Here is a 16,143-nt window from a genome sequence, read left to right as displayed (position 1 = left end):
TCCTCTAACACGTCCAAGCAGGAACACATGACTGAATATATTTTGTCCAAACGAATACATTTTGGGTTGACAATTAGACTAGAGTAGCTATATTTTACTGTCAAAATAGGACTCTTTTCTTGATAAAAAAAATTGTTTCAATAGACATTTATTACATACATCTTGATGTGGACGACTTAATATCGCAGGCTAATGAGTTGGGTTCAACACCTGAGGAAGTGGAAACCTGAAACACATGAACTAGATTGCTAACTCTAAATATAAACTGCACACTCTGTACAAATGCTGTAGGTACTGTTATGCATATGTTCTGTAGTGACATGCTCGGTGCTGTTCTACACTGGTACTGGTGCTTGGTACTCTTATGCATATGTTCTGGGATTCTCACATTCTGGACTGACCATATGCTTGGTGCTGTCTAGATTGATGAGGGTAAATCTGCTGAATGATGACTCATCTTTATCTTTGACAATTATTCAATGTAGGATCCTACTAGCAGTAAATAAAACATGTTGCAATTATGGTGGAATCCGGGGCTGAGAAATGTTTTCTGGAATTCTGTTCATGTGTAATACTCAACAGCAAAACTTAATAGGGTGAGGATGTCCACAGCACAGGCATGGGCAGGGATATCCTCTGCCATAAGGGACCAACTGGTGTATTTATTTTTTACTCTATGCTATTTGAGAAGAATGGCTACGGGCCTTTGGGAGGCTTCTGATTGCCAGTAGGCCATATCAACGCATGGAACGTGACCATGCTGTGCATTTTACTGCGGGCTTAAAAGGCTCTATAACAATGGGATTTCCATTCCCGCCCGTTATATACATTAAATGTTTCATCTCAGTACAGTAGGCTGTCGGCACCTCCCCAGAAAAAACACGAGCCCCCAATGGAAATCCAATGCTCGTCCAACCGATTCGTTCTGACGCCGGGTCTAAAGAAAGGAAGTATTTCCAAGTAAAGGTTAGTCGAAAATTAGCTGATTACAGCAAAACAGCAGCTTACAACCTCAGTTTATGACCTTACGACCTCAGACACAAGCTTAAGTTCTGCCACTGATTTTCCTGTTCACAAGGCTAAGTCATAGTAAGTACATTTTTCCTCAATAAAGTAGCTAGCTAACAGTCAGTGCTAGTAGGAAAAAGTAAAGTGCGAGTGTTAGCTCACGAAAGGGAAGGGTGTTTGTTTTATTTCAGATTTATTTTAGCAAGGCACTTGCCCCAGGGGCAACATACTACTATCGCTGACGCTGTAAAACAACACATTATCCAGCGTATGTGACAATAAAAAATCGAAATATTTTTGAGGTGATTGGCCAGTATACATACGGAAGCAGAGATTGGCTGTCTGGCTTGTCAATAAATACCCTTCAAGGCGCAGGGCATTCTTTTACATAAAAAAAATTGCATTCACATTAGAAATGTATGGCAATATTTTATTTGAATTATTGCGCGTGAACACACACACACACAAACCAAAAATCTATTCAAAACATGCCTAACAAAGTTACCTTCCCTCAATAACCACAATAGACATTTAATCGTGCTGCCAGAATTTCACTATTCATAGCCCAGAACTCATGGGCATTGTACATTTGATTAAGCCAGTATTGTTACCCCATGGACTGTGAAGAAGATAATTGCACAGCACACCATTTCTCAGACTCATGCTTCTCCTCTGTAAAACTGTATTCTTTCTGACTGTGTTAATATGCCCTTGACTCTGACAGCCTCTGCAATTGTTTGGGCAGTGTGAAACATGCCTCTAAAAGCATGGTACTCATTTGTTCTTGTGTGATGGTACAGACAGCGTAAACTCAATGTAAAGGCTTCACATACCCTCATTCTAACTTCTGAATATAGGCATGTGATATTTGACTGTCTTCAATAGTTATTACATAGATAACGAATATACCTGTCCATCTGCAGTGCTACCAGCTGGCATAAACCCTACATTACTTTGTGTTTGAAATCTGTTGGAGCAGAGGCAGAGATACAACGCATATTGCATCAGGCAAATCTAGCTATGATCTAAGGATGAACTGAGGAATATTGCATTCAACTGCGATTTAACCTTTCAACTCGCATAGATGTGAGTGGTACAAACTGTGATAATACTGCAATGATTCATATAGCATTTGATTTTTTTTCTGAATTGTATTCATATCTTTGTGTTGATTTAAAACAAACAAACAGCTAAACTGACTCCTGCCTTGTAATTCTGGTGGTCTAACATGACTTTTACAGCGGTCTCAGATTTCGCAAATGCTCACGATTCTGCTGAGTCAAAACCAATCAGGGCTGGAGCCTCGATAGGACTGCCTTTGTTCTCAGAGCGAAAGAGGGGACAAGTCTGCCCGGACATCTCTAACTGAGACTGAGAGGAAAACCTTCTCTGCTTCTGAAAGTTGACTTCTGTTTACCCATTGGGCGAAAGAACACTCATTAGCTACCGCAAAACAATCCCAATACAGTAGAGCCCAAAAAGATTTTCATAAACTGCAAGATTTTAGGCAGTATATTTTATTACCCTGATCAATATTGAAACATCAAATAAACATGCTGTATAAGTACCTATTTACAACAATGTCATCAAATAAAATATTCAAATGTTACAGTATAAACACATTTTACAGGAAGATGTCCCAAGAACTTTGCGTCCCAAACATTTAAGGAAAATAGGTTGTTCCATCATTGGCCAATCAGTCTGTCAGAAGCAAGTGGGTATGGGGAGGGAGTGTAGTATAGTACACCATCATTGGTCAGGTTGGTCGCCTCTGCTTGGGATTGCAGTACCTGGACTTGTGTCCTGTGTATCATGTGTCCTGCCATTGCGGTTATATATCCAATAGTAGTAGTTAAGTCCTGGGAGAGGAGTCACATTTAGTCTGGAGTCCAAAAAGAGGGGCTTGATGATGGAGAGCATGACAACATTATAGCAAACACATTTCATGTGAATCCTCTCCCAGGTGAATTTGGAATGGGAATTTGTGGGATTCTCGAGAAACAAAGGGAATATTTCCTTCGTGGTTTGATTTAGTGGAATCTTTGGCTCAATTTTGTCTCTGGCTACAGAAGCTAAGGGAATATCAGGTGACCCAACACGATGACCATGTAACAGACTGTAACTTGACTGTCAGGATATGGCACTGATCTACGTATATTAGCTTAGTGCACAGTTCCTGGTGCACTTTTTTCTTCTTTACCATAGACCAGTTTAAAAGAGAAGATCAAACTGGTTTTATAAAAGGGTGCTCGAGCACCATAGAATATACTTTTGTATCTAAACTGTAGTAAGTTCAATATACGTAACACCTAAGTTTGGTCCCCAGTGATGGTATAATTGAGGGCAGTTGTCTATAATATTATATTTTTTAGATATCCTCCTTTTGTATTGCATGACTATTAATACACATCTTCCATAGTCTAGCAAACATCCTAATGAAAACCCCAAAACAAGCAAAGAAATATAAAGAAAAATACATTTGACGTATAACAAAGCAGAAAGCATACAATTAATATATTTTTTTCTATTCTCATCAGTAGCTCATTACTATGGGTATTTATTAATTTAAAAAAGGTGTTTCATTCTAATGCACTGAAGCAAGTGTCACGCCCTGACCCTAGAGATCCTTTTTATGTCTCTATTTTGGTTTGGTCAGGGTGTGAGTTGGGGTGGGCATTCTATGTTTTTCGTGTTCTATGTTTTCTATTTCTGTGTGTTTGGCCGGGTGTGGTTCTCAATCAGAGGCAGCTGTCTATCTTTGTCTCTGATTGAGAACCATACTTAAGGTAGCCTTTTCCCACCTGTGTTTTGTGGGTAGTTGTTTTCATGTTGTGTGTCTGGCTCAGACAGAACTGTTTTGTTTGTGCCGCGTTGTTATTTTTTTGTTCTAGTGTTCAGTTTTATTAAAAATCATGAACACGTACCACGCTGTACCTTGGTCCTCTTCGTCAAACAGCTGTTACAGCAAGACCATTGTTTAGCAGAGCAAATGTATTGGAATGCATTTCAGAAAAAGAGACAAGAAAAAAATGATATGAAAACCCCTTTGGTGAAAATGAGACTAAAACAAAAGGTTTTGTAAGTTAATGTTGCATTATGGGGAATTATAGCAAATATTGGTCGTTACCAATACAAGATCACAATAAGGTGCGATGCTTTTGATTTGCTGGGGGGCAAGGACACTCCCAGCTCCACTAAAATAATTGACAACTGTGTGTCGTTTTCAAGGGGTCGTTAAATAAATGTTAACTATCAGTAGCGGTGTGGAGGTCAAATCACCTGGGACGCCAAGCCAGGAAAAAAAACATACTACAACCTATGTGTTGTGATAATTGCGTTATTTGCTCTATAACCTGTTAGTTTATGTGCCTTGACACTGTGATAAATAAACCTAAGCCCGAGACAATAAGAAGACAAAGTGGCAGAATAAATTCAATCACACCTTTGTTTCATCACATAACTGGAAAGCAACATCTGTCCGGTGAAGTCCACAAAACATATGGCATGTAACAAACAGTTACACGACCTACAGCAGTGGTCACCAACCTTTTCTGAGTCAAGGTCACTTTCTGAGTCAAAATGCAAGCCGAGATCTACCACTCAGATTTTTTTTTAACATGACTTTAAAAAAACGTAAGCCTATGAAACATTAACCTATTATAAACAGTACTGTAGCAATGAGGTTTGTGCAGTAGGCTGTAGGCCCAATACATTATCACTGCATATTGACTTTGCTTTGTTTTTATTTCACTGTACAGCCTCCAACCCTGCCCAATATGCCCAACTCCCACAAATGTGGTGACCTCACCAGGCTTAGCTGGTTCTTCTAGAGACAAAATCTCTCTCATCGTCACTCAATGTCTAGGTTTACCTCCACTGTACTCACATCCTACATCCACTTGTCTGTACATAATTCCTTGAATTATTATTATTATTATATTATTGAATCTATTCTTCTGCTCCCAGAAATCTGCATCTTTTACTCTCTGTTCTGAACGCACTAGACGACCAGTTCTTATAGCCTTTAGCCGTACCCTTATCCTACTCCTCCTCTTTTTCTCTGGTGATGTAGAGGTTAACCCAGGCCCTGCAGTCCCCTGCACCACTCCCATTCCCCAGTCACTCTCATTTGTTGACTTCTGTAACCGTAAAAGCTTTGGTTTCATGCATGTTAACATTAGAAGCCTCCCCCATAAGTTTGTTTTATTCACTGCTATAGCACACTTCGCCAACCCGGATGTCCTAGCCGTGTCTGAATCCTGGCTTAGGAAGGCCACCAAAAATCCTGAAATTTCCATCCCTAACTATAACATTGTCCGACAGGATAGAAATGCCAAAAGGGGGCGGAGTTGCAATCTACTGTAGAGAGCCTGCAGAGTTCTGTCATACTGTCCAGGTCTCTGCCCAAGCAATTCAAGCTTCTACTTTGAAACATTTCCAGAATGTTTAAGTCTCTCACCATTGCCGCTTGTCATAGACCCCCTTCAGCCCCCAGCTGTGCCTTGGACACCATATGTGAATTGATCAAATCAAATCAAATGTATTTATATAGCCCTTCTTACATCAGCTGATATCTCAAAGGGCTGTACAGAAACCCAGCCTAAAACCCCAAACAGCAAGCAATGCAGGCGTAGAAGCATGGTGGCTAGGAAAAACTCTCATATCAAATTTATCAAAATATTGTTTGATTTGCTTGCCATCTACAGTATAGTGGTGGTGTAACGTCTGCTTCCAACTCACACTCTCAAACATGAACGCAGCTCACTTTACAGACCACTTTCCAGCTCTCACTCTCAAACACATAGTTCCCCTGAACGCAGCTCACTCTCCAGATCCCAATCACCTGAATTCTGATCACCTGTTCACAAACCTGTATGTCATTATCACACACAGTTTTTTGCACCCCATCATTGTGAGGTATTGTTTGTTTTGTGACACACTTCTATTCAGAGCTCAGTTTTTCCTGTAAATAATAGTTTTGGCCTGCCTCACTAAAGACGCCTTTTGCCTATTCCCTGCCTGTTCGGATTTCCTGTTATCAACCTATTGCCTGATCTCCCGATTGACGTTACTAGCCTTTTCCCTGCCTGTACTGTTGCCTTTTTTGGACCCCCTGTCTATGACATTCTGCCTGCCCCTGGACCCAGCTACCTGCCTCCTCCTGTGGTCCTTTACAAATAAACACCTGCTGCGCCCTGTGCTTGAAACCAGCTCTCTGTCTCCCATCGTGTTCATTACAAGTGGTGACAGTAGTTTGACTGACAATTCTATCAGGAAGAGAACTTGCCGATGTAAAGCTCTTTCCAAAAGCCTTATTTCTGACAAAGCAAGCTAATAATACATTGTTTGCTTAGCTAGCTACATGCCTAATGGATAAGCTACCCTCAGGTATCTGAAATCACATGATCAATTCATGTTGACTGATCATGAAAATCATGCAGTTATTTTCATGATCTGACTATTCTTTTCAATGCTCTTTTTGTTGTGAATTGTTAGATACTACTGCACTGTTGGCGCTAGGAACACAAGCATTTCACTACACCCCCAATAATATCTGCTAAATATGTGTATGTGACCAATAAAATGTGATTGTATTTTATTGAAGAGATGATGATATTAAAACCAAATAGTTATAACATTGATTTAATAATACCTTGAAAACAGCACATAGATGTCAATGGTTTAGCGGAGCTGGGGGTCTCCTTGCCCCCCAGCAGCCAAATTAAAGGCTCTGCACCTTATTGTGACGTTTTATTGATAATGACCTATAGACTTCCATTATGTACATTAATGTTTTAGTATTTCATAGGCATGAACAAGTCATATATTATTTTATGCTATGGACAATGGCTTTACGGATATGGGTGAAAGCACTGTAACAGAAAAATGCATTTAATATTTAAGATATTCAAGGAAGTAATAAACAAGCATGCATTGAGTGTGAGACTTTCTGTCCGCACGGGGCTATGAAATGTTGCAGTTTTCCTTTTGCATGCTGATATAGCATGCTATTACTTTCATTGAAAGATTTTTTTTACACCTCAATGGGAACTTATAATTCAACATTTCAAAATGTAGTTAGTAGTTATACGGAACGGAACAAAGTCTAAAGGGAACCATGGAAAGATTACAACGCAAATTGAAATCTTTGGTCCTTTGTTATTACTGATATGTGAAAATATGATTGGGAATATATGACATCCGTCATCATACACACAACTCACACAGCAGAGGACAAGGAGGGATGTTAGTTCAACTCTGATCCGGATGATGAACAGGCGATGGATGATGACATCCTGTTACAGTAGCGGTTTCACCTCTGTTCAAAATGTCAGTGTCCTAAAACATCGACTACAAGGTACTAGCTTCACCATTAAGATGGCGTGTAATCACAAAGCTCACAAAATACTATCTACCAGCTCCAATGGAAAAAATACTGCATATATCACTGTTACTCCACTAGGTGCTGTATATTCCTACCATTCTATTGCATTGTTCCTGTCCAGTTACGGTGCTGGCAGTTGTTGCCCTATGATGACAAATTATATAAAACAGTTTATGGTTCATTGAGAGTCCATGTCCATAATGTGGTGGAGGGAGCCAAGGCCACTGGATTTCTTATAGAAATAAAATGAGAGAGGGAATGAGAGAGACAGAGAGAGAGAGAGAGAGAGAGAGAGAGACAGATACAGTGTATATATATATATATATATCTGTCTCTCTCATTCCCTCTCTCAATATACACTGCTCAAAAAAATAAAGGGAACACTTAAACAACACAATGTAACTCCAAGTCAATCACACTTCTGTGAAATCAAACTGTCCACTAAGGAAGCAACACTGATTGACAATACATTTCACATGCTGTTGTGCAAATGGAATAGACAACAGGTGGAAATTATAGGAAATTAGCAAGACACCCCCAATAAAGCAGTGGTTCTGCAGGTGGTGACCACAGACCACTTCTCAGTTCCTATGCTTCCTGGCTGATGTTTTGGTCACTTTTGAATGCTGGCGGTGCTTTCACCCTAGTGGTAGCATGAGACGGAGTCTTACAACCCACACAAGTGTCTCAGGTAGTGCAGCTCATCCAGGATGGCACATCAATGCGAGCTGTGGCAAGAAGGTTGGCTGTGTCTGTCTGCGTAGTGTCCAGAGCATGGAGGCGCTACCAGGAGACCGGCCAGTACATCAGGAGACATGGAGGAGGCCGTAGGAGGGCAACAACCCAGCAGCAGGATCGCTACCTCCGCCTTTGTACAAGGAGGAGCAGGAGGAGCACTGCCAGAGCCCTGCAAAATTACCTCCAGCAGGCCACAAATGTGCATGTGTCTGCTCAAACGGTCAGAAACAGACTCCATGAGGGTGGCATGAGGGCCCGACGTCCACACATGGGGTTTGAGCTTACAGCCCAACACCGTGCAGGACGTTTGGCATTTGCCAGAGAACACCAAGATTGGCAAATTCGCCACTGGCGCCCTGTGCTCTTCACAGATGAAAACAGGTTCAGTCTGGAGACTCCGTGGAGAACGTTATGCTGCCTGCAACATCCTCCAGCATGACCGGTTTGGCGGTGGGTCAGCCATGGTGTGAGGTGGTATTTCTTTGGGGGGCCGCACAGCCCTCCATCTGCTCGCCAGAGGTAGCCTGACTGCCATTAGGTACCGAGATGAGATCCTCAGACCCCTTGTGAGACCATATGCTGGTGCGGTTGGCCCTGGGTTCCTCCTAATGCAAGACAATGCTAGACCTCATGTGGCTGGAGTGTGTCAGCAGTTCCTGCAAGAGGAAGGCATTGATGCTATGGACTGGCCTGCCCGGTCCCCAGACCTGAATCCAATTGAGCACATCTGGGACATAATGTCTCGCTCCATCCACCAACGCCACGTTGCACCACAGACTGTCCAGGAGTTGGCGGATGCTTTAGTCCAGGTCTGGGAGGAGATCCCTCAGGAGACCATCCGCCACCTCATCAGGGGCATGCCCAGGCGTTGTAGGGAGGTCATGCAGGCACGTGGAGGCCACACACACTACTGAGCCTCATTTGGACTTGTTTTAAGGACATTACATCAAAGTTGGATCAGCCTGTAGTGTGGTTTTCCACTTTAATTTTGAGTATGACTCCAAATCCAGACCTCCATGGGTTGATACATTTGATTTCCATTGATACATTTTGTGTGATTTTGTTGTCAGCACATTCAACTATGTAAGGAAAGAAGTATTTAATAAGAATATTTCATTCATTCAGATCTGGGATGTGTTATTTTTGTGTTCCCTTTATTTTTTTGAGCAGTATATATATATAACACATCTCTCTCTCTCTCCGTGTCTCTCTCATTCCCTCTCTCAATATATATACTGTATATATTGCCATTCGGAGCTTAAGTGTGGACCCAGCCTAACCCAGAGGTACTGTGGATGCTTCCCTTCGTTGCTCATTCATAAATATTACACAGTGCATCCAGCCACTCACTCCTCTGCTCCACACCAGCCATAGGTCATCTGTCAGCAAGTCATCATGGACAGAACTTACTGGAAGTTCATCAATTATGAGAGCAGTAAATGAGCTGAATCAGGTATAATAAACATGGACATGTAATTCTCCTCAGGATGTTGTACTGTAGTTGGTGGTCTACTGTACACTACGCCTCACTCATGACCGTAAATGTAAACATGTGTATTGTTTGAGAATAAACACATACAGTATGAACGAATCCCACTTACAAACAGAAACACACAGATTCAGACACCCACACGCACACACACACACACACATGCACATACCGAAACACACACTCCTGTGTGTTACAAGTACAGGTAGTATGTCCAGTAGAGGAGGTTGATGAATACAAAGGAGAGGGGGAAGGTCATCCTGGAGTAGTTGTCTATTAAGTGGGGATTCTCCACATGGCAACAGTTTGCAGCTTTGCGCAGGAACTTGCGGAGGAGGACCAGGACAGTGAGGCAGCGATTGGGGGGCTCCTCAGGAGACTCGGGCTTGGGCTCGCTGCCAGTGGGGCTGGACGGGCCCAGTTCCAGCTCTGCCATGGGTGCTGAGACTGCAGCAGCTTTCTCCTTACGCCTCTTGGCCCTATTGTTTTCAGCGGAGATGGTAGTAACCATTCCGTTCATCTCCTCGTCAAAGCCTCCCATCTGATGACCGTACTGGAGGGGAGGGGGAGAGAGAGAGGGGCACAGTGATATGTGTGAAGATATATATTAAAGCACCAAACAACTGATGCTATTGACTGAAATGAAAAAAAAGGACGAGATACTTACATTAATAGTGTGTGCGACATCGCAGAAGACAAGAAAGGACAAAGTTGATGACGATTCTGATAATGATGAGGATGACGACAATGATGATGATGATGATAACGATGCTGATGATGACGATCAAGATCATAAAAAACGACGGCAATGACGATGCTAATGATGATTACAGCGACAATAACAATGATGACCGCACTACTGTTGATAACAAACGCCGAAGGCCTCACCATGACAATGTTGGCGTCGGGGTGGTTGAGGGTGCAGAAGTGGGCCACGGCGTACTCGATCAGGGCTCCGAAGATGAAGCTGAAGCAGATGCCCAGGTACACATCGATGGCCTTGATGAAACAGTTGGCGTTGGGCAGGGACGTCCTGGCACCCATCATCAACGTGGTCATGGTCAGAACCGTGGTCACTCCTGTCACAAACCACGGCACAATGGGTGGATGAGTCATTCAATATTGGAAAGCGTCAAGATCACCAGTTTTCCTTTCAATTCACAAACAACAACAAAACTATAGAGTTTAATAATGAACTACCAATAGGATTCAGCTTGAGTTGAGTTGCCTGGCCTTAATACACCAGGCGAGATGTGTACTCTATACTACAGTAATATAAAGGTAGGCTACCAGGAGTATGATATACTTGTGGAACATCCTGCTTTCTCTAACTGCCAGCATTCTACACGTTTTCAGACAGCCAAATAGCTTCCAATCAGCAGGTTTGCATGGAGGAGAGTGTGATAGGGTGGGAAAGGCATGGATCTGATTGGTGGGTGTGCTTCCTGGTTTAAGGAACTGTGGTTTACCGATGCAGACCCTTGCGGGGACGGAAGACTGGCTGATCCAGAAGGACACCCAGGACAGGACCACTAGCAGGCTAGAGGGAACATACGTCTCCAGGATGAAGTACAGGATGCTTCTCTTCAGCTCAAAGTGGAAGATCAGCTTGGGGTAGTGGCCTGTGAGAGAGAGAGAGAGAGAGAGAGAGAGAGAGAGAGAGAGAGAGAGAGAGAGAGAGAGAGAGAGAGAGAGAGAGAGACAGCAGACAGACATTAGAATGAGTGTGCTAATAGAACCCAAGGGTTCCTTTCCTACCAACTATCAATTTAAAGGGATAGTTCACCCAATTTACAAAATGACTTATTGGTTTTCTTACCCTGTATGAAGTCTATGGACAAGGTGGGTACAGATATTAGCATTTTTGTTGCGCATCATGTTGAAATCATCTGTAAGTGACTTTGTTTCAACTTCACAATACATTTCTGATACTTTCGGGTGATTTGGATGATGCGGTGAAAAATGGTAATATCGGTACCATGACTTGAACGGGATTTGTGCCACAAATGCTAAAACGTTTGCAAATGGAAACACTGTCAGGGAAATGAAACCAAAGCATGGATTACAGTCATACCTTGCCCATAGACTGCTTACAGGGTGAGGACACTAAATGTGTCATTTTATAACGTGGGTGAACCTTCCCTTTAAACGATGAACATGGCGAACAACTGTCACAAGAGACCAAATCGAAACAGTTGCCCAAAATAGTTGTGAAGGGACAACGAAAGGATAATGTTAGAGGTACAGTAGGAGTTGAAAGTCGAACCTGTTTCATAGATGGCCTCAGACGCAGAGGTGTAGTGGTCCTCGACTGTGTACTGGGCCAGACGCAGCGTGTCCAAACCACTGACCGACTCGTTCCCTCTGGTCCAGTAGAACATCACATCGTTGGTGTTGTAGCCCCCTGTAAATATGTATATATATATATATTGAGAGAGAGATAGTTAATGGGGGGCTATTAGACTAAGCGACTGCATGTTTTGCAGTAACACTTCATCACACATACCAGTGTACTATTTCTTATACATCTAATAGAAACACAAACGGTCATCCATAAAACAATGAATAAAGGTTAGCTGGCTACTGAGCTGTAAGTGTGTGACAGCCACAGGCAAACTTTAAAAAATGTAAACGTTTTATTAAATAACAGTAGCAACAGCCCTCCATTGCTCATTCGTGAAGCACTGTGACATCCGGCAGGAGTGAATAGGAAATGCTAAAGCAAATGCAGCCTTACTTCAAGAGAGGGAGAGAGAAGGGGGAAAAAGAGAGCAAGAAGGAAACAATGGCAACGACAGCAGTTGATTCATACATATTTCAGGTCTTATATTATGTCAGTACCTTACATAATCCTACAGACCAGTTTACATGGGATTTAGAAGACCTCACAGTGACACTGTTTAACAACGTATATTAAACTTATGAGCAAGCTGTTTACTGTATAAAGCCACAAGCTATAAAGTACTGACAGTTTTTCTTCCTGATAATCTGGGTACAGCACCAAAACTGACCTGGGGTTCAAATAATATTTGAAATAATTTACAGTACTTAAAATGTGCTTGACTGAGCTTGCCTGTTGAAATGGAACCAAATGAAAAGTCCCAAAAATGCGTAGCCTGCCCACCTGGTACATCTGGTGAGGTTGAGCAAATGCTCAAAGGATTTGAGAGATTTCAAATAGTATTTGAACCCAGGTCTGCTCCGAAACAGTTTTCTAACCTCACGTAGATCATGCCTTTGGAGATTCATTATGAGACGTAGTTCAGTAATTGACCTGCAGAGGACGATGTGGCATAAGAAGCCCTACTGACAGGACTGACAGGAGGAGGAGAAAATTCTGTGTCCCAGAAATGATCCTGGGACACAGAGGATCCCAATCTCCTGTTGCTTCATTAGATCAAACACTCATTGATTGGCCTTTTATCAATTAGATTTGCTCAAGTCCTGCATCTTCTCTCTTCAGTTCTCTCTCGCACTCCTCCTGAAAAAGGTCAAAGTTAACCGTGGAGCGTCGGCGAAGAGAGTGAACATGGAAATGCACTTGCTTGAAAATCCTCCTACACTTGCGCATCATTAGGCAAATGGCGTTTACAGAGGTGGATCCCAAAATACATGTGTAAAGTGCTCAAAACAAATGAAGCTAGTAGTGCAAGACATTTATTGCTAAAACAAAAAGTACCATATTGTTTTGAAACGTGTGCATGTTTTTCTCCCCTTGGCAAAACAAAAGCTGATTGAAAGGGTGTGTGGCAGATTTCAAAACTCTTCCTAGGTAGGATGGCTATCGGGATGGGGAGGACAGTCTTCCGTTTGCCTACTAACGAATTGACACAGTCCTCGACCCCTTTAACGAGTCGGTTGGGGGGAGAGGACTGAGGAGAGAGACAGAGGACGACGGTCTTTTGCCCAAATGAGAATGATCTCCCATGATCTCATGGCTCTTACACTGCCGTCTCACCGTCTCCCCTGACATGTATGAAAATCCAGGAAGGCATACATGATTGAGGAACGTGTGTTTGACGTAGTATGCAGAGCAGCCTGACGAAAAGCAACAGAGCCTTTGAAGCTGCTGACGCTCAGGATCTCTTTGTTGTAACTTCTTCAGTGCTGTTATGTTTGCCCCTTTTACCCGACCGAACTCGATAATTTCATGACTGCCGGGTCAGGGCAATGTGCAAATGAGGGTTTGAAGCATGCGCCGGCGCCGCAGTCCTGTGCAGCCGAGCGTGAACGGTTACATTAGGACATAAGGATCTTGAGGTGCTCTGAAGCCTGAAAAGTGCACTACCCTGCAGCCTGGTGAAGCGAAAGCTTTTGCCTCTTAAAATATCCTACTCACTGGGACAATGAGATGGGGGCATCTTTAAAATGGCTGCATAGAGACTTTTAAAATCTTCAAAACCGAATCCGTACGGCATCCTCCACTGTGGAGAGTGTGGTCTCATCATCAAGCAACAATCAAACATGGCTGGGAACATCTTCCCACTCCAGGCCTTTTCTGCTGTCGGTAGCCACTGCATTTGTCACCGTCATCTCTATCTAAACAGTGTCATCTTTTGTCTTTAAACTTCCCTGTTGGAAGTGGAGTGCAGCCTGGGGAGTGAAGAGGAGCGGGGAGCGATGTTCCATTTTTGGCAGCACATTAAAAATAATGAAAGCTCACAGTCTGGCGCTTTTCAGCGTGCTGCTGAACCAAGGCTCTGGGAGTCTGGGATGCACAGTATATGTTTAGCCTGGTAGTAATGTAAAGAGGAGAATAATTTACTTGACTTAACCTCTACGTGTATTGAGTGGGATCAGTGGAACAGTAGCTCGTTGTTGGCATGTGATATAGCTATAGCTTAGCACGATTTGCACTGGCGTAACACAGTTATGTAACGCAGAATGTGTTAGCCAGACAGCCACACACAAACCAACCGCTGTCCATGGTGCTGAAATGTAGTCATGTCTATGTGGCTGCATGCCTAATGAATCGATGAATCGTTTTTGAAATAAACAGGTGCGCTTGGCATCTACTACCATATCCCGTTCCAGGGCAATTCTATATTGTCTCTTGCTCATTCACCCTCTGAATGGCACACACACAGTCCATGTCTCAACATTTCATAAATCTATACATGGTGTTGCAATGCTGCCATTTTTAGACTGCTGGCATGTGGCAATAATGTTCAGTAATTCAAGTTGGAAATTCAACCATCGCAGATTGTAAAATACATGTTTGATGCAACAGCATACTAATCAGCTAATAAACATCTGTCCTGTATAGGCTACATGAATCTGCATGACATGAGCTGTCCCCATTCTCTCTCCCAGCTTGGATAGAAAGTTGCTGTGTGTAAAACCAGTCTATTAATGCCAAATAATAAAGTCAGTCCACCCTCAAAACCCCAACTTTACTAGGGATTGTTTCATTATGCATTGTACTATCTATAGCTACATACCGTATTTAGCTGCTATTTAGCTGCTAGTTATAAACTTTTTCAAAAAATTACACATCAAATAACCTAACAATGAGGAAAAAGTAGTTGGCTTGAAGATAAATTCAGACACTATTTTGTCTGGCTAGTCAACTAAATCAAATTAAATCCAACTTGAGGAACTCCCCTGGTCTCCTGAAGTCCTCTTTCTTTGTGTGCAAATGTTGTCACCACTGCCTGTAGTTTTAGGTTTGCTGGCCCTACTGTTTTCTATAGGCCACTGAGTATGGCCAACCCAGGCAGTCTTTCCTGAGACATTGAGCATTATGTCCATTGCACCGCACGCAATTTAAACTTAGTCGTGAATGATGCATGCAAAGATATACCAGAGATAAGGGTCTGTTGATATTGCAACCACACAAATTGAACACCGGTTCCCCAGTATGAATGAAATCACAAAACAGTTTTTTTGTTCAAGCCCTCAAAAACTGTTGTCCTCAAAAAAATGATAACCTGTTTGCATCTGCCAACAATCCCCTCCTGTATTCCCAAGCATATCCACGACTGCGTGGCCTCACACAGTGAGCCCCATTGGGTGCACACTGCCTGCTCTACAGGACACCTACAACACCAGGTGTCACAGGAAGGCCATCAGGCACTCAAGCCACCGCCCCTTCAATCTCTGAGACGCAGGCAGTACAGGAGCATCATGGCAAAAACTGGTGGGTATTCAGGCTGCTGAATACCCACCACTAGTCAGCTACCTGCTTTATTGTGTTTATTTTACTTGGTTCCCACACGCCTTTAATGGTCATGCTGCTCCACCTATGGTAATTTCCTCGTACAGCCCCTCAAAGTTCTTTACTATGCCTCCACCCTAATGGCCATTTATTTATTAATCAATGCTACAGTTGTTATGATGTATATAGTGCTATTTTCTTATTTCTATAGTTGTTTTTTTATGACAATTTTCATTATTTCATTGAACTTAGTCCTGCATGTTGGAGCTCAGAAGCTAATATTTTCACTGTACCCTGCGATCACACCTGCAAACCTGTACATGTGACTACTAAACACTCTGAATCTGAATTGACTGTCCAGAGCTT

General features: G+C 42.6%; 1 protein-coding gene across 1 annotated transcript in view; it reads right to left on the bottom strand.

Annotated features, from left to right (window-relative positions):
* Positions 1-1,438: 1,438 nt before the first annotated feature.
* LOC118401500 (gamma-aminobutyric acid receptor subunit pi-like) overlaps positions 1,439-16,143 on the bottom strand; it is an 87,635-nt gene continuing 72,930 nt past the window's right edge. Inside the window, exons 7-10 of the mRNA XM_035799070.2 lie at positions 11,887-12,024; positions 11,090-11,242; positions 10,509-10,699; positions 1,439-10,173 (exon numbers count right to left, since the gene is read on the bottom strand). Coding sequence (XP_035654963.1) covers positions 9,814-10,173; positions 10,509-10,699; positions 11,090-11,242; positions 11,887-12,024 — 842 coding nt within the window. The 3' untranslated portion in view covers positions 1,439-9,813. The remainder of the gene's footprint in view (positions 10,174-10,508; positions 10,700-11,089; positions 11,243-11,886; positions 12,025-16,143) is intronic.

Source organism: Oncorhynchus keta, chromosome 2 (genome assembly GCF_023373465.1).
Source record: "Oncorhynchus keta strain PuntledgeMale-10-30-2019 chromosome 2, Oket_V2, whole genome shotgun sequence".
Classification (NCBI taxonomy): Eukaryota; Metazoa; Chordata; class Actinopteri; order Salmoniformes; family Salmonidae; genus Oncorhynchus; species Oncorhynchus keta.
Note: the sequence above shows the minus strand (reverse complement) of the source record. Positions and strands in the feature narration are given on the sequence as shown.